The sequence below is a fragment of the Spinacia oleracea genome, chromosome 1, assembly GCF_020520425.1.
Source record: "Spinacia oleracea cultivar Varoflay chromosome 1, BTI_SOV_V1, whole genome shotgun sequence".
Lineage (NCBI taxonomy): Eukaryota > Viridiplantae > Streptophyta > Magnoliopsida > Caryophyllales > Amaranthaceae > Spinacia > Spinacia oleracea.
In genome coordinates, this window is record NC_079487.1 from 78,732,216 (window position 1) to 78,751,223 (window position 19,008).

At 37.1% G+C, this 19,008-nt stretch overlaps 2 protein-coding genes across 3 annotated transcripts; both read right to left on the reverse strand.

The window, feature by feature from the left end:
• Positions 1–1,930: 1,930 nt before the first annotated feature.
• LOC110777315 (transcription factor HY5) lies at positions 1,931–5,962 on the reverse strand. The gene is made up of 4 exons (XM_021981920.2): positions 5,602–5,962; positions 4,665–4,845; positions 4,278–4,434; positions 1,931–2,581 (listed from the first exon to the last, which is right to left on the reverse strand). The coding sequence occupies exons 1-4, from the start codon at positions 5,705–5,707 to the stop codon at positions 2,522–2,524; spliced, it is 504 nt and encodes a 167-aa protein (XP_021837612.1). The 5' UTR covers positions 5,708–5,962; the 3' UTR covers positions 1,931–2,521.
• Positions 5,963–10,013: 4,051 nt separating this feature from the next.
• Positions 10,014–15,689, reverse strand: LOC110780949 (protein OVEREXPRESSOR OF CATIONIC PEROXIDASE 3). Of its 2 annotated transcripts, XM_056834768.1 has the most exons (5): positions 15,294–15,656; positions 13,115–13,537; positions 12,050–12,406; positions 11,320–11,483; positions 10,014–10,270 (listed from the first exon to the last, which is right to left on the reverse strand). In XM_056834768.1, exons 1-4 carry the CDS (start codon positions 15,510–15,512, stop codon positions 11,325–11,327), a joined length of 1,158 nt encoding a protein of 385 aa, XP_056690746.1. In that variant the 5' UTR covers positions 15,513–15,656; the 3' UTR covers positions 10,014–10,270; positions 11,320–11,324. The 2 variants fall into 2 exon arrangements, with proteins under 2 accessions (XP_056690746.1, XP_056690741.1); XM_056834763.1 differs by having other exon boundaries at positions 10,014–11,483; positions 15,294–15,689.
• Between the last annotated feature and the right edge of the window lie 3,319 nt (positions 15,690–19,008).

Consider the following 19,008-nt stretch of genomic DNA (forward strand, 5'->3'; position numbering starts at 1 on the left):
TCAAAAGACGGTTTCATATTTTAACTTTTATGTGTGTTTGTGTATGGGATTGGATGTTGTCACTGCCTTTATAACTAAACTAATTTCTCCATTTTTGACTCTTAAATTTAGGGTTCTTGAACAAATTCGTGGATTGTAGGAGGAAGAAAATGGCGGAGAAACACGGAGCCTCGAGGAGGGAGAAATAATTTTTTGTTTTTAAATCTGAATAAGTTAGTGGGGGGAATTAAAGGGGGGGGGTTTGGAGGGGAAATTTTTTAAAAATTGTTAAAATATTAATCACGTGCACGCCACGTGCTAGTTAACGCCGGGAAAAAATGGCATTTGGTCCTTATTCACAACGAAAATATTGAATTGGGCCATATGTCACAATATTTTTTAAAGGTCATTTTTCACAATTGTTGGACTTTTAAAAGGTCCTTTCTGAAAAAATTTCCTTTGTTTTATGTATATTTATGCAAGATTGGATACAAAAGAATGAAAAATAACATCTATAGTCTTGCTTGAATGAGAGATAGAAAGACGCAAGACATCAGAAGGATTAAATGTGTGAAATATGTTGATCAAAAAATTTGGGGGGGGGGGGGAGATAAGGAAGTAAACGATAGATGAAAGTCCTACTTTGATAACCTATTCAATGGGGATCATGATAGGATGCGACATTGGAGATAAAAATATCCCTCAAGATATGGTTAATCAAGAGTTTATGCGAAGAATTCAAAGGAGAGAAGTTGAAATGTTATTGAAAAAGATGGGAATCAAGAGGGCAGTGGGCCCCGCGGCATACATATTGGAGATGCTTTGAAGAGAGAGGGGTGGAATGGTTAACAACTCTTTTCAACAAGATTTGAGGAAGCAATAGGATGTCATTAAAGTGGATGAAAAGTACTATCATCTCCTTGTACAAGAACAAGGTGATGTCAAAGATTGTGTCAATTATCGAAGAATCAAACTAATGAGCCATACTATGAAACTTTCGGAGCGAATTATTGAGCAAAGAAAGATTAAGGAGAAGTGTGAAGATTTTGGAAAATCAGTTTGGATTTATGGTCATTCATCTTGTAAGACAACTATTGGAGTATTATCGAGATAAGAAGAAGGATTAATTACATATAGTTTTCGTGGTATGGTAAGGTACAAAGGAAATTTTTTTGGTAGGCTTTAAGTAAGAAAGGAATTTCGCTGAAGTATATTGATATCATCAAGGACATGTATGAGAAAGTTAGTATGAGTGTGCGAACTAGTAATGGTAAGACCAAAGAGTTCCCATTACGATTGGAGTACATCAAGGTTCCGCACTTTGCCCGTTTCTTTTTGCTATAGTCATGGACAAATTAATCAGGTCAATTAATGACAGTATACCCTGGTGCATGATTTTGCAGATGATATTGTGTTTATTGATGATAAAAGGAGTGGAAAGTAAGTTGGAATTATGGAGACAAACTTTAGAATCTTAAGGTTTTAGGCTGAGTAGAAATAAGACGAATATATGGAGTGTAAGTTTAGTGGAGTCTGAAACAGAGAGACAGACGCGATTACCTTAGATGGGAAGATTGTCCAAGGTTTTGAAATCTCCCGCTATTTAGGATCTATTATCCAAAAGGATGGATAATTGAATGGTGATGTGGCACATAGAATCAAAGCATGTTGGTTGAAGTGGAAAGTGTCACGGGATTCCTATGTGATACAGGCATGTCCCAAGATTGAAGAGCAAATTCTACCGCACGACAATTAACCGTCGTTATACGTGGAATTCTGGGCAGTGAAACATTGTCACGTGTATATGATAAATGTGGCAGAGATGCGCATGTCACGTTGGATGGGCGGGCATACAAAAAAGGATTGATTGAGGAATAACGATCTCTAATGACGATTCATATTAGCCGAACCCAAATCATTTTGGAACTAACGGGTTATTGTTACTGGTATATTTACAGACCATATACTAGATGGTTTGGAGTTCTCATATTATGAAGGGAAATATCTCATACATTTGTTTGTTAACACTTTGAATGTTGCAAAATAATTCACATAATATCACATCGACTCAATTGAGAATCTCCATACCATTTGGGAGAAATTTCCAGTACAAGACATGCCCGTAGGAACGCCCTTGATTACCTTACGTTAGAAAATGAACATCTTTATGAATCATACTCCTCAAGTCCTCAGAGTTCAGACCCTTTCTCAGTGTTACTGTGTTAGTGTATATCCTCGCCGCCCTGAGCATCCCAGACCAATGTTCAACATCGTTGGTGCATGTGTTTAACTGCCGCATCAAACATTCAAGCCAAGGCTCTGTTCGCCACAGGCAACAGAGCAAAGCATCCTAATTTCCAAGAAGTAGCCCCAAGCGTTGCAAAAGCTACTCACACCCAACTTCAACAGAAAAATACTCCTACAAGCTGGTGTGTCAAACATAGCCTAATACAATATCTTCAAACTTTTTTGATGCCAAACCCTTTTTGAAATCTGAATTAGGGCGACTTAATGGTCAAGGTTGTATTGTTTCGTAATGTCATTAGGATGCATCACCATTAGAACCACCTCCTCTGCGACCTGACGTTGTGTTCTTCAGTATCTGCATATCATAACCACAAGGGCATGAGAAAAATCTCTACGGGGAAGAACTGTCATTTATCTGATATTGATGAGCACAATCACGTTATCCAAAAAAGCAGGTAAAAATCACATTACAGTTGGTTTGTTCTTAACTTCATTAGTAAGAGCACAAGGCTTAATAAGTTATGATAAAGGTGTTTATCATCTAAAGATTAAAGAGAGCATAGCCATATGGCTATATGGCCCATGTGCTCAATAATCCTAATCCTCATCATAAACCAATCGAATACACTAATGTCCAGGCCATTCATACATCCAATGAATTGTTACAAATGACGTTCACTAACAAGAGTCGGCTCTTACACAGTCCTCACCAATCAGAAGCAGCAATAAAAGAAAAAACTACTGTAATAGCATCACACTTAAGGTATCAATGTGTATCAAGTGCTTTACTATCAACGTGGGAGAAGTTGAAAATCATAGCAGTACAAGAATTAGAAAGGCTAACGTGCATACACAGGACCGTGTATCTTTAGTAGTTGCTAAATTATGCAAGTTATATGCGTAAACCAACATATAGATATGGAAAAGTAATAAACATCCCTGATTTGTGACCATTTAACATTATATTGCAAGTTGTATACAGCCAAGCTGCACTACTGCCAAAGTGCATAGAATAGCCAAAGATCTAACCCTATCCCACCGCACATAGAACAAAGAAAGCAAATTGAACTACAAGTATTGTGCAAAACTTAGCCAACCCAACATGAAAAATTCATTGAATCCATGTGATAAATCAATACAATCAAGGCATTAAGGCAACGATAAAATAAAATACGAAGTAGTTGATTATGGGCTAGTGGGCCCCATAAATGAAGATCTCATATCAGAAAAAGACATTTTAACATGTGAATATTTGGCCTTTTGTCTTAATCGGCTATTTTATATATTTCTTGACATATAGAAGGGCGTTTTGAGGTTATCCTAACTTAATTGAACTCTTTTATCTAGAAACTGAGATAGGTATCCTAACGCTCCACATCCCAGCGTACGAAGGTTACCACTTACTACCCCTATCTCTTGACGTTTACCCCAGTTGTACACTCTCTTCGTTCTACGAACTCTTGTTGATTCAGAACTTTGTTCTGAGTATTAGACATAAGTCCTCCGTGTTTTTAGTTGCAACTCTTTTACCTTTACACCGCTATTCATTAACTTTGAGAAAGTGTTGGTACTAATACGAGGGATGTACAAACAAATGTTATTACTCCAAACATAAATGTTGTTACTTGTTAGATTAGTCTGAGTGTATACTTGCAACTTTTACTAATGAATAATTAGATAATGATCAAAGGTGTGTGTTGATATGCATGAAAGTTAAAGTAGTGCACCTAAAAGTACATATGAAGTGAAGTATATATTATTCCATAGTGTAACCATAATACATCAATGTCACAAATATTGTGTGAGGGGGGATGAGAATCATGAATCATGACTCAAGAGATGACGCTGACCACATTCTGTTAGATGACAATAAGAATAACTGTAAATATGCAACTTCCAGAAACAACTCACTTTGTTCCAAACTACTCCATGTTAAAAGGCATTATTCACATTTGAAGAGTTAAGTGTATAATAGGCACTGACGCACTGTGTTAGTGACCAATAATGTGGGCATTATCATGAAAACACATAGTGCAAATAATGAAACTTACATGTCTAAGCATCTGATTCTCATTTTGAAGAGTAGAAAGTCTTTCCTCCAACTCAGAGTTTTTGTTCTCCAAGTCTTTAACTCTTGTCTCCAAATCACTCAAATATGCCTTCTTTCTCTCTCTTGCTTGTTGAGCTGATACTCTATTCCTCAACAACCTGCCCCATCAAAGCAATTCCCACTTTTAATCATCATCACTAACATAAACAATTAGTTTAGTGGAGCGCTAAAACCCGCCCCAATATTACTTATCCCGATCCCGCCTATTCAATTAATAGGTCCGAAATGGACTTTATGAGTTTTATCAACTAGTTAGTGGGAAAATGTTTTTTTTTTTTTTTTTTACCAAAGTGGAAATAATGAAAGTAAAATGCAACAGCTTTTTTACCTCTTCAAACGTTTGCTTTCTTTGTCAGCAGGGCTTCTACCCCTTTTCCTTTGGCTCTGTCCTGATGCTTGAACACGGTCAGGACCAGCCGCAGATCCAGTGTCGCGGCCGGAAGCGGAATTTACTCCTGGTTCACCTCCCATCTCCGGTACTCTCCGGATTTCATCATCACTCTCCATCCCTTCATCATAATACACAATAAAAACAGTATAAATTTTGTTGAAATAAATTATGCTCTAATTTCCAAGATATAATGATTAATGAAAATGAGCGTTTTCCCTGGAAAATATGATCTACCCAATTGAGATAATCCCGATATTTCCGCAGGAAATTTTCTACTCTACTGCACTTCAAATTTCTAAATAAAGACAAATCCTTCCAAGATAAAACATCAATTTCTTTAATTTTGCACTAATTACGTAAGACAGAAATCATAAAACTGTAATAAAATAAAAGATTCCACCTTTGGAAAGACAAATTGATAATTTTACTATCCAATTACTAAAAATAAACCTATGATCGAATCCCTGTCAAGTGTCAACACCCATCTCCCTTTCCTCCTCTCTTTCTCTCTAGTTGGAAAAATACAAAGACTCCGCGAAATTCTTTTCATAACATAAGCAAAATTCAAAATGTTAAAATCTTACTCCGTATTACATAAGAAAATTCATAACTTTACTGAAAAGCTTCCAGCTTGGAAAACTCAAACTAAGAAATAAATTAACCGTGTAATAACAGTACGTTATTATTTACTTGACATGTGAATATGTGATCAAATTTCATCTACATCACGGGTCACGACTTACGCCTAAAAAAAATCAAAAACTTCCTCGAAATTCCCAAATAAAAAATCAAATCAACCAAATTTCCAAACTACCCATGACAGAAAAATCTTACTTTTCAACAATGAATTGAAAATCACAAAAATTAAAGATACCTTCTTTTATATCAAATTGAAGGGCAGAACCAGAAGATCTCTCACTGCTAGAAGGCAAAGAGTTTGCAGCAGCAGAAGTAGCACTTGTTGTAGCTTGTTCTTGCATTTTCCCACCCTTTTCAATAATAGATTAATTAAATAAAATTATTTTTTAAGCAATTAATTAAGTTTTATTATTAAAAAATAAAACTTTCTTTTCTTCTCTAGTTTTCCTTCTTCTTTCTTCTCTGTTTTTCTTTTTGTTGTTGTTTGTAAGAGAGAGAAAAGGCGGGATATTTCCAGAGTTTACTCAAAAGTGTAAATAAAATTTGGCAAAATGGAGGAGAGAGAAGGAGAGCTGTTGGATGGTGTTGTTCTTAATCAACGCTGAAGAAGTAGATATCGTGGAAGTAATATGGCCACACAGAGATATAGTAATCAAAGGCTTGCAGCAGAGATCGTGGAAGTTTTAGAACCGTTGATTAGGGGAGAGAGAATGGGTTGATCAAGGGTTGTGATTGATTTGTCAATTAATGTGGGGGGTATGGGCATTTCGTTTTTGAGATGAGGAATAAACAATGACATGATTATCTGACGTGGACATGTGCTGGCTGAAAAGGCAAAGGGGCCTACTGTAGTAGGCAGTACTAAAGTTGGTTGTGGGTCGGGCTCCGGTATGAACGGGCCCGGCTTACGCTGAACTCGATTTTATCGAATTATGTCATGTCGGGCCAAAACAATGGGGGCCCAAGTTTACGGACCATTGTATTTAAGCTTAATTTTTCTAAATTTAGCGTGTTTTGTCGGTCGTGTCGTGTCATGTCGTGTTTTTTCAGCCTCGGTCCACGCCTTTGTGCTTTTTTCTTGCCCGTGTTGAGCCGGATTTTTTCGTGCCCGACCCAACTGGCCCACAACCATATTTACCTACTACTATTCCGCTAAAACACGGCAACGTCTTGCGTCTGAAGTTCGTGCTCGTGTAGAATATGAACAGTTTGATAAAACCTCAATACTATCCGATCATTTATTTAGTGTGTCGTATTGTATTAATCCATTTGTTTAATTGCGTTTAAAAATTTTAGGCAGGTGGAATCGAGGTTTTTTCATACGGAGTACAAAAAATCTCAACACTAATGTGATCCGTTTAATTAAATGTTTGTTGTAGAATTCACCTTTACATTTAATTAAACGTGTCCTTGATGCTAACCCTTTTTTCGTGTTGGGTTAGATTTTGGGTTAGATTTTGCCGGGTTTAGCAACGGTTGTTTTGGGAGATATCTTGTGCAAGTACTGGATTACCCTATTAAATACAGATGAAATTTGGTAGGGGATAAGGCAAATCATTGAAACCTACTAATTCAGTAATTCCTAGTTAGACAATAACTACACGTACAATGAGCATAAAACTATGGATGGAACTTGGAACCTATGTTCCCTTGTATATGATGCATGATCAATGAAAAGGGCATATTAGTGATATTGAATCAAGCATGTTAGTATGACGGTTATTTTTGAGTTCATTTGGCATGATCAAAGTTTGGGCCAAAACTTAAAATTAGTTACTCCCTCATTTCTCAAAGTCATACGGAGTATTTGAAACTTTGACACTATTTACAAATACGCAGAATTTTTTTAATTATTTTTCAATAGATATTTTAAAATATATTCATGTGAGATCTTATTGTATTTGCCTCAATGTGTAATTTCACAGCATCAAACTTTTATAATTATTTAACATACGTATTTGGAGATAAATACGTTTAAATATTGAGTTAAAATAAGTAAAAAAGTCAAAAGTAGACTAATATTTAAGAACGAAGGGAGTATATTGATTCAAAATATTATTTTTATATCAACATATGTTTTTAGGTTAAAAATGCCATCGAACAACTACTCATGTTTGAATCGAGTAAGAGATTGAGTTTCCGGTCGAGCTTCACCTACCTAGGATCATGGTTGATTTGACTCTTTGAGGCGGAGTTCAATCAAATGTGGTAAAACATATTTAGGGTTATACACTTATATTTGGGGTAAGGTACTGATGAGTTCTTGGCCTAATGTTTACTACTGAAGGCTTGTGCATAATATGTTACATGTTCAAATACCTCTCCCCCGTTTATAATATATATTGCCCTTATAGCTCATTTGCATAATATAAAATCGCGTCGGATTATTTTTCGCATAAACCCTACTTAATTTATAAATTAAAATCCGAAATTAGAAGGATTAGACACATTGGTCCTTTTGGCAATTAGACGATATGTGTTAGATGTTAGTTGTTTGTATTAAGTGATTGACCTTAGCTCTATTTGATTAAACTTATTTTGTCTGAATTATTTTATTTGTGTGTTGAAATAGTCTAAAAAGTGTATTTTGTCAAAGTTATCTTACAATGTGTTCTATTCACTGATATTTACATATTTTTGTTAAAAATATCTTATCTAAAATTGTAAGTTAATGGTGTGTTCTATTCAACTTATCTGAACTGTACTTATTAGAAATTATTTGAACTTATTGAAATTCATCACCCTGAATGACCCGATTGGAACTGATAGGATTTGACTGGAACTTAATAATACAAATTATTATTATAATAAAAATTATATTTAAATTACAATAATATTTTTTTGACGGGAAATTACAATAATAATAAAGTATTATTGTAACAATAATTTTAATAATATTATAATAAAAATTATACTATATCCGTTCTTGAATGTTAATCTCTTTTCTTAATTAAGTTGTACTTTTAGTCCTTTTTGAAATCTTTCTCTATTTGTGTAGCATTAATCCCCTCTACATCCTTATAAATATCTCAAATGGCCAATTGTTTACTCTCAAATCAACTTTTATCCCTATTAAACCCCCCAATTATTTCTCTCTCCTACCCACATGGGTTATATTATATTGAAATTCATGTGACAACGTAATTTTGTTGGATTGTCTTGGATTCCAAAAGAACTAATATTCAAGAACGGATTGAGTAATTTTCTTTATGATACTCCGTAATAATAATAACTAAATTTAAAGCTCGTGCATCAAATTCATTTTTTTATGAGAATTTTTTTCTTCAACTTTAAGCGATAGTTAGAACAAAACGTGATTGATTTTATAATCAATGAGTATTAATGTTTTAACGAGTCTTTATTAATCTATTAAAAATTTTCAAAAATTATCTCTTATTACCTTTTACCGGGTCTTTATTTATCTATTTTTATTTTTATTTTTCTCTTATTATATTTTACTGAGTTTTATTTATCTTTATCTCTTATTATCTTTTACCGGATCTTTATTTATCTATTTTTATTTTTCTCTTATTATCTTTTACTGAGTGTTACTTATCTTTTTTACTAGAAAAATTTATCTCTTATTGTCTTTTACCGGATTTTTATTTATCTATTTTTATTTTTTAATAATTCTGAAATAATATTATTATTTGATGATATGGAAATCTTACGTGGCGCTCTGAATTCTCATATATATATATATATATATATATATATATATATATATATATATATATATATATATATATATATATATATATATATATATTAGATTAGTATTATAATACGAAGTAATACTAATAATTATTATTGTTATAATAATAGTTTTAATAATAACTATAATTATAATTATATTAAATATAATTATTCCGTATAAATTTATTTAATAATTATTATAATTAGAATTATTATTATTATTATTGTTATTTTAATTTAATAATTATTATTATTATTGTAATTATTACTGAAACGTATTAGACCTGATTTTTTTAAAGGTGAACATAACGCCCTTAAAACAATTTGAACCAAACATGATCTATATGATTATAATAGTTTTGTGTAAAAGGATTTAGCAATGCAAAACTAGTGATTTCGTGTTTGATCATCATTATTACACCAAGGGGCAGCAGCAACACATGGATGTCTATTTTGCGATAAGCTGAATTGTCCCTTGTGGAAAGGGCATTAGGTAGGAGTTGCCATGTAATTAGCTTTTTGCATTATCTTCAACCTCTTTTATCAACAAAAAAGTTTCTAATCACCCACCAATTTCCATGTCTCACCAAAAACAATCCTATTAGGAAATGTATCTTAGTGAACGAATACACCTAGAGCTAGGAAGTTTCTCTTTATAAACGGAGTACATAGTCAGATACTCCATAGAGATTAGATTAGCTTGAGTTTCCCAATCATGCAACGTTTATAGATGCTATCTTGGTACGAAAGTGGCACCCTAATTTCCAGAGACCCGCCAGTCTAAAGATGGCTGTGGGCCGGCCCGGCCCGAAGCCCGACCCGACACGGCACGAGCACGCAAAAAGCACGGCCCGGCGCGGGCACGAAATCGTGGGCCGTGGTCCAGGCCTGGGCCTTACTTTTTTGGAAAAAGCACGACAAGACACGACACGACTCGACACGGCACGACAATGCACGTTAAATTTAGTCAAATTAGCCTTATGCACGACGGCCCGGCCCGGCCCGGCACGAAAGCATGTGGGTTTGGGCCTTATTTTTAGCTTTTCGGCCCGGCCCGACACAGCACAAAACAACGTGGGCCCGGCCCACAGCCATCTTTACCCGCCACCCTTCGAATTTTTGTACAGTATTTTTAATTTTTTTTTACTCCGTGTATTACATCCTTAGTTCCTCTCAGCAAAAATAGGAAAGTTTATGCATGTAACTCATAAATTTATGGAATTTTTGTCAGAAAGAACCTTTTAAAATCAAAAAATTGTGACAAAGGACCTTTTAAAAAAAAAGTTGTGAGGTAGGACCTAAATCAGAATTTTTGTTGTGAATAGGGACCAAGACCCCTTTTCCGGTAGTCAAACTACATTCTCCGGCGTTGACAAGCGCGTGCGTGGCACGTGCCCCCATAAAAACGACTTATTAATTATTTCCCCACTAAGTACCTATAGAAAACCTTAAAAAAAACTCTCTTCTCTCTCCTCGTTGCTTCTTCTTCCTCGACATTACCTGCTCTTTGCTTCTGGAAAAAGAAAATTCGGTACTTCCTAAACAAAATTCAAAAAACCCCATTCCCATACTTCAACTCCCATACTCAACTAAAAAATCCTTGCACTAATGCCTAAAGCCATCTGCAACCCTACTAGACCGTGTAACTCAAACAAACGCAACCACCGACACCACCGGCCTGAAGAGGATTAACACTCGAGTTGTCGTCGTTGCTGCCTCCGAAGGGCCCAACAACCCTCTAGTATGGTCTAAAAACAACCAATTACGGCCTGAAAATAAATTTAGCTTATGAACCCTAATTTCGAAAGTTACGAAATTGGAGGAATTGGACCAAAACAATTAGGAATTTTACTCTTACCTGGTACGAATTGCAACGAAAATCAAGGGAAGCAATGAATATATTTTATTTTCCATAAGCAATATGCAACGGACTGATGAAGAAGATGAAGAAGCCATGAGAAGGTAATGTCGAGGAACAGAGCAATGAAGGAGAGAGAAAAGGGGATTTTTAATTTTAGATTTTCAGTAGGCATGCAAGGGGGAATTGGAGGGGAAAATTAAAAAAAAATCGTTTTATGGGGTATGTGCCACGCACGTGCTGGTCAACGCCGGAGAATATGGTTTGACTACCGTAAAATGGGTCTTGGTCCCTATTCACAACAAAAATTCTGATTTAGGTCCTACCTCACAACTTTTTTTTAAAAGGTCCTTTGTCACAATTTTTTTATTTTAAAAGGTCCTTTCTGACAAAAATTCCTAAATTTATTGTGCAAACACAGATTCAGAAGACGATCTTCGATAAGGGCGTTGCTGTGCAGGATCTGCAGGCACTCCTTCATCAGCACGTTTGTCTTCAAACCATTTCACAACTCTCCTGCGAGGAAGGTTTGTCACATGGACTATGCTGCTAACCATTGCGTTCTGCACATTCAAAATTAAGTTTCAATCTTCCCAATAGAAAACCTTGGACATCAACAATGGATTTTTTTGGTACAAAGTTAATGTGAATATTGGCAATTGTCACGTCAATTGAACTAGATACCGCCTATCTGAATAATATAGAAACTGATAAGATGCACACCGTACACACTAGTTATAGAAAAAGCTTTATAGTTTGTACATAATAGAATTATCAAATGTCAACTACTCCAATTCAAGATCAATCTTCAACACTCAAGCCTTGTTCTTTTAACTAATATGAACTTATTAGCCTTTATCTGAACTTAAACTTATCTGAGATTATAGTACCTTAATGGAACTTTTAGTTGTGAATTACTGGGTATCACTAATCTGAACTATTATCTCCTGAAAGTTATTAAAATTTTTATTTTTTTTATGTTAAAAGAACAAAAGGCAGAATACTAGTTATGTCAATGTCTATCTGATGATAAAAAAAAGATGAGCAGTCTATAAACTCAAATTCTTTGTCGAATGCTGAAAGTATTTCAAAGAACAAAATCTAAATAGATAGATAGACATAAACTTACCGTGGGACGCTTAGTACGCTTGTAGACATTTTCTAGAGTTTCAACTTGCACTTTCTTCAATCTCTTTTGTGAAGACCAGCTGTCTTGCAGGGTATGGATGGGGGTTTTGACCACAGGTTCAGGTTCTTCAGCATCAGCAATCACCTCGAAAGAAACAGATGACACGTCTGATTCTGCAGAATCAGCAATCACCTCAGAAGGAACAGATGATACGTCTGCAGCACCAGGAATCATGACAGCAGGCTCTGGTTTATCAGGCAAAGCAGCACTCATCATTAACAGATTCAGCGGTGGCTCTCGCAGCAATTCGAGAACAACAGCTCTATCAAGACCTAACTCAGCTGCGAGATTTTTTATCTGCAAGGCAAGAGGTACCTTATGTGAATGGTGAAACCACGAAGGTTTGCGAGAAAGATAGGAAAGCATCTATTCATGACCTGAGAATATCATACAAAGCTATATTCCCCATGACAAATCACATACACCATGAACAAGACCTAAATAATACAGTAATACATTATACATACATGTTACTTCACCTCTCTCTACAACTTAACCTAATCCTACTGAAATGGACTTGTTTCAAACTGATGGTCCCCTTTCCACGAAATAATTGCACAATGCACTTATATACCATACAAACTGCAAACACATCAGTATATGCGCCTACTGGAAATATTTCTCAGTGTACTCCAAAAGGCAAGCTTGTAGTTAAGCACTTTGTGACAACGGATAATGGAAGTTAAGAGAGCAAACACTCAGTTGTTGCTCATTCCAAAAAAAATGGCAACTCCAACATCATATCAGTCAATCTCAAATTGCAAAGACAGTCATTTCACCACTCATTTGTTTTCTTGGGCCGAATATCTGCCAAATTATGTTTGACACTTCCACCATTACTACAATTTCCATTCTCACTCGACATTTTGTTTCTGCTCTCAACTCATCTGCAACTATATCTGATATTCAGCAAGGTATTTAGAAATGAAATCTCGCAAGGAGCTCTTGGACACTGATTATGAGTCGAAAACAAATAGTTTCAGTGACAAAGAGAATATGACTTACACTAGTTTTACGGCGGCCAACCTTCAGTGCTTGTGCTAATCGCCGAAGTTGCCAACCTTTCAGTTGTACTGGTTCTTCTTCCTCTTCCTCTTCCTCTTCATCATCATCATCATCATCATCATCATCAACACCAACACCAACACCATCTTCTCCAACTTCATTTTTCGTTTCTTCTTCAGCACCTTTTCCTTCTACGGCATCCTTTGCAGTCAGACTCAACAGCGCTGACATATTTTCATCTTCTGCTAGTGCTTCTTCTAACTCACGTTCGAGCAGGGCAAGCTCTTCTTCAGAAATCTCATCATCGCCATCACCTAACAACTCCTCATCTTGCTTGAGATCTTCTTCAAGTAGCTTAAATAGAGCCTCGAAAGCATCACCATCCAAGTCATCACCTTTATTAGAGTCCTCTTTCTTGCGGCCCTGCAAGCAACAAGAAGAAATCATCCTGTTGCATTGTACAATGTAAATGTATCTCTTATACTCTAGTCTCATTAGAAAGAAAAAAAAGCATGGCAAAAACAAAGGAAATCATAGGAGATGAAACACGCATACCACTATCAAGTCAATTAGATTGATCCTTCCTCAATACATAAGTATAAGGAATATACATTTTGCAAACCCAACAATTGTTAATGGATTGCAAGACAACTTTGTGCAAATGCGCTACACAAAACAAGTCTACAATTCAAGAGATAGCAAAAGCATCTAAAGAGGGATTTGCATTACTGTAATTTTAGTGTTCGGGGTAAACCACAAACCTAATAGGCACGTAGGCGATAACCAATAACGAGCCACTAAAGTGAGCACCTTGTCATATTAAACTTCCCCTATATGTATCCCAACAAGCTATACGACCGAATTGCATAATACAGGGAAGATACAACATATATCTCTATCTCCTCCAAGAGGGAAAATTGGCGGACTCCCTGTTAGCTAAGTTTTTACATGTAAAACCTCTCTTATCAAACCATCAGCGAAGATTTTAAATAAATAGAAACACATTCAAAATTCCTGGCGAAACCTATGTTTATCGGACTCAGCTTGAAGTGTCAAACACGGGCACTCTTGTGAATTTTGTTTGCATGATTTTGGTCTAAAATGAAAGAATCACATCCAAATTCCCAAGCAATATGTGCAAGCAACTGTTTTTTGCTACTGGTGGTTACTCTATCAAGAAGATGTACCTATGTTTGTTGGGTCAGTTTCCTAAAGTTCAGTGGAGGAGAGTGGTTTGTAATAACTTTGCTAGCCCTAAAAGTCTTTTCATTTTGTGGCTTGCTGTTCATGGGAGGCTTTCTACCAAAGACAGACTCATGCAGTGGGGCATAGCTACTGATGGTGTTTGCAGTTTATGTGGTGTTGATCCAGAATCAGTGCAGCACTTGTTCTTTCAGTGTTCTTATGCTAGACAAGTCTGGCAGAAATTCCTACAGATTCTGAATATCAATAGGAGCAGCCAAGCTTTTGATCAGGAGCTCCAATTTGCTATGAGAATGAGTAAAAAATGTACTGCTGTGAGCAAACTTCTCCTTGCTGGTTTTGCTGAAGCAGTTTATTGCCTGTGGATTCAAAGGAATCAAAGAGTCTTTGCTGGTCATGTTCAATCAGCTGAGCAAATTGTTAAAGAAATTGTGTTTAAGGTTGCCTGCAGATGTAGAGATTCAGACATTGCTTTGTTGCTGTATTAGGCCTGTTGCTGTCAGGTTCTAGTTTAGGTGGTTTTGTTTTGTTCCTGTTGGGGAACTAGTGATCCAGTTGTTCTGGTGCTTGTAATCTTTGAGCTGTTGCTCTTTCCTTTTGGTTTATAAAATTTTTATTTGCCAAAAAAAAATTCCCAAGCAATATCTACATGACTCCATCTCGGCTAAAAGTGTCAAACAAGGTCGTCTCCTTTTGAAACTTCTGCACAATTTTAATCAAAATGAACGTGACTAGTTGTCACCTGTTCGAGTGTTGAGCATCAGACACACAGGTATCGTTATGAGTATTAAGACATAGGCCACAAATGAAGATAATGTAACAAACCCCAACTAAAATGAAGTAGCAAATGTGTCACTAATAAACTAAGGTAATTTCAACAATAAACTGCAAAATCCCCAAATTCATGGCCAAACTATGCAAGACTAATTTCTGATTATATAAATGGATAAAATTAAACAGAAACCAAAAATAAAACCTTATTTTTCTTGGAAGAGGCGGTGGCGGGGCGGCCGGAGTTGCTGCGACGGCGGGCGAGGCATAGGACGGAGTGGGAGATAGGGACACGTGGAAGAGAGAGAAAAGATGTTTTGGGGTTGCGAGAGAATATGTATTTGGTGTGGAATTGAGAGGAAGAAGATGAAGGTAAGCTTGAAAGAGTAACGGAGGAAGAATTGTTGTGTATTGTGAAGCTCATCTTCGTGCTTCTCCTTCACTATTCTAGTGTTCAAGGGTTTTGGGAATTGAGAAAGAGGTTTATCCTTCGCATTAGAATTTAGAAACAAGAACAACAAACTGTTGATAGTTGAGAGTTTCAGACTGGGTGAGCCGGTGAGCCGGTGAGCCACTGAGCTAGACTAGATTCCCGGTAAAAGATTTGCGATTACTGGTAGATGTCAGTCTAATGATAAAGGTCGTAACATGCGACATTTAAAACGTGTCATAATGATGACATGACATGTTTATGTGTCATATTTAAATTAGAAATTAAGATATTTAACTTATATAATCTATTATACATGTTTTGAAAAAGGTAGGAAAATCTTAATATTCTAATTTGTTTCCTTCTTTATATCGACTACCTTATTTACATATTTTTATAATAAAAATATTGAATTGATAGTAAAAAATATTCTGATGACTCGTGGCGCCTATATGTATCAATTAAACTGCGACACGTAAGATTGTGACAACTAAATGTTGTCGCAACTTACGACCTTTATCATCACCCTTCCTTGAGTATATTATTAAATAAATGTCGTTGATATTTTTTTTTTTTTTTGGGTTCTACTACGAGGAGTTTCCGCGAGAGTTTACATGGGTATTTCGATGGGCAGCATCCCTCCCAGTTGAGGTTTTTTTATTCCCAAGGCTCGAACCCGAGACCTTGGTTGAGGAGCAAGAGTTCCTTAACCACTCATGACAACCTCAATTGGTTCGTTGATATTTTGTTAATATTAGATGTTTCTCACCTTTTCATTAACAGATTTTGGATAAGATTAAATTTGTGATCTAGTATGGCCCGATTTCATCTTGAACCTTCAACTTTAAACTCCGTCTTGGAAATGGATTGGAAACTCCGTTCTTGAATTTCACCATGGGAGGCGCCATTTTCATAAAATAGGATTTACAACAAATTAATGGTACGCATACCATATTTAAATAAAAAACCATGGTACTTAGATCATATTTTACATTCAAATTTAATGGTACGTATACCATCTTTTCTATCCTATTTGGGTCATACTAGTCACTTTCCGCAATCTGCAAAACAATATATTTACAATATATTATTCACCCATTCATTTATCAATGAATGGCCCTGATGTGGCCTAAAAGAATGCCACCTGACTGTACTATCAAAACCCAGAAAAGGCCCAAAAACCTGCCTGCGGGCTTTTCTCAACTTCACAGGGCCAAGGCCCAAACGATTAAGAGGCCCACTTGGTCCAAACCAAGCCTCCAAAAACTTAGCAGGACACGTGTCCCGATCTTGCATAACACCTAATCATGCAGGACCAGTTCCCAAAAACCCTAGCACTATAAATAGTGCATATCCCTATGTGAAAGGAATTCAATTCATTCCCACCAACCTGAACTTATCTTTGCTCTGCCTTCTCTCTACAAATTACTTATCTCTCTAGCTTATAATTACTTAAGCATCGGAGGGAATATTCCTACGGGAATATTCTTGTTTTGCAGGTGGACAGAAGTTCGTGCCAGGTCACACTTGATACCTCCGAGGAGCGCGTGCCACGTCAGCACCGTAAAAGATCCTACAACATTTGGCGCCGTCTGTGGGGAGGTCATGGCCGAACTACACTCTGACATAGAATACACTGGTGAAGGAGAAGAGAGACGGCACATTGAAGAAGCCAATCGAATCGCAAATGCAGGGAACACACCGCGACGGATGCAGGCTGAGGTGGTTGTAGAAGAAGAACCAATAATCGAGGCGTCTCCGCCAGGCGGCCATCTAAGCCCCAGCGTCCGAGACGCCGTGTTAGACGAGAATCTAGATTTGCCAGTCTCAGTGGGCTCCCTACGCGAGATCTTAACAGGATTCCAACAGCAAATGAATCAGACCTTTCGACAACAGATGAGCACTACACTGCAAGATGAAATTCGGAAAAATATGCTAATCTACTGCGCTGAGAGGACGGCTCCGCAGAGGCCCCTCAGTTTAGGCATCAATCGGATAAGCTTGAAGAGGGCTTTAGATGGCCTAGCCTCCAAAGGACACCTCAAGAACTACTTACAGAAGAATGCTCATGGCTTTGGAAAAAACCAATACAAAAAGAACAAGTCACCTGCCTCGCCGACTAAGGGACAACACAACGACGGAGGATTTGTAGCCGTCATATCTGGAGGACCGGCCGCTGGAGGACCCACCATGAGAGGACAGAAAGATTATGCTCGCCGCTTAGGACAAGTGCTGCTGTCAGCCAAAGCGCCCATGGATCCATTCCCAAAGATAGAAATATGCGAGTCAGATGGCGGACGAATAGCCACGCCGCATGATGATCCCCTTGTGGTTGAATTCAAGATATCTAACATGAGAGTTAAACGCATACTAATAGACACGGGAAGCTCGTCCGACATAATGAGTCTAGAATGCCTCAATCGCCTAGCGCACGACCCCAAAACCATCGAAAGAATTCACTATCCCATCATTGGTTTTGGAGGGAGTATCATTCACCCTATTGGCGTCATTACTCTGCCGGTTCGAATTGGGGATAGGAAGAATGGGCGAAAGATGGAGGTGGACTTCCTAATTGTTAAAGACTTGACTGCATACAATGTCATCTTGGGACGACCCACCTTAAAAAAGATTAAGGCTGTAGTCGTCACCCATCTGATGCTTCTGAAGTTTGTGTGCGATGATGGAGTTATAGGCACCATACATGGAAATCAACAACAGGCTAGGGACTGTTACCTGACGACCCTCAACCCGTCAGCATGGAAGCAAGATTCTGCCGAAGTCAGAGGAAAACGAAAGCATGAAGATGAACCCCAAGTCGCCAAAGAAACTAGACCCGTCCAAATAGAAGCGGTCAAAATTGAGGAAAGTGGCTGAAAGTAGAACATGATTAGGGTAACTATTGTACTCAGAGCCTACAAAACGGCCTAGCTATTGTACCAGAGCCCACAAAACAGCCTGTAAATGCCCGCCTAAGACGCGGTGAATGTAGCAAGCAATTTAGTAAATGAACACTTATCTGACGAATACAAGTCTCAGCTGAACCTTTAAAAAGGAACACTAAGGGGTGAAGAAACTCACCAGAAAACAATCCCTAAAATAGTGGCGTCAATATCTGCTAAATAAACAATACCCAGTGCTAATAAACACGAAGGGTTTGGACATACCCAGTGCTAATAAACACAAAGGGTTTAGACATCCAGCATGACGCCTTTTCTTCAAAAGGCGCCCAAAAAAGAAAAGACTCAAACAAGAGCAAACATTCAGACATAAGACCTCCTCCTTGGATGGCGTCTAAAAAGACTAATCGTTTGACGGCCTGAGAAGTGGCCTAGATTAGCGCCTCAAATTAGGCTGATCACCTAAAACACTGAGGTTTCCGTCCAACAACTGGACCCAAAGAAAGAATTCCCAAGAAATCAGTAACGAACTGATGGAATTAAAATAAAATAAAGTGCACAACGGCACGAATTGTTTATACATAGCGCCCAAG

Coding starts and splice junctions, on each gene's coding strand:
- LOC110780949 (XM_056834763.1), bottom strand. CDS start 15,512: ATGAGCTTCACAATACACAACAATTCTTCCTCCGTTACTCTTTCAAGC. Junction 13,538..15,293: donor CCTCTTCCAAGAAAAATAAG/GTTTTATTTTTG, acceptor TGTTGCTTGCAG/GGCCGCAAGAAAGAGGACTC. Junction 12,407..13,114: donor TTGGCCGCCGTAAAACTAGT/GTAAGTCATATT, acceptor CTTGCCTTGCAG/ATAAAAAATCTCGCAGCTGA.
- LOC110777315 (XM_021981920.2), bottom strand. CDS start 5,707: ATGCAAGAACAAGCTACAACAAGTGCTACTTCTGCTGCTGCAAACTCT. Junction 4,846..5,601: donor TCAATTTGATATAAAAGAAG/GTATCTTTAATT, acceptor ATTATGATGAAG/GGATGGAGAGTGATGATGAA. Junction 4,435..4,664: donor GAAAGCAAACGTTTGAAGAG/GTAAAAAAGCTG, acceptor TTGATGGGGCAG/GTTGTTGAGGAATAGAGTAT.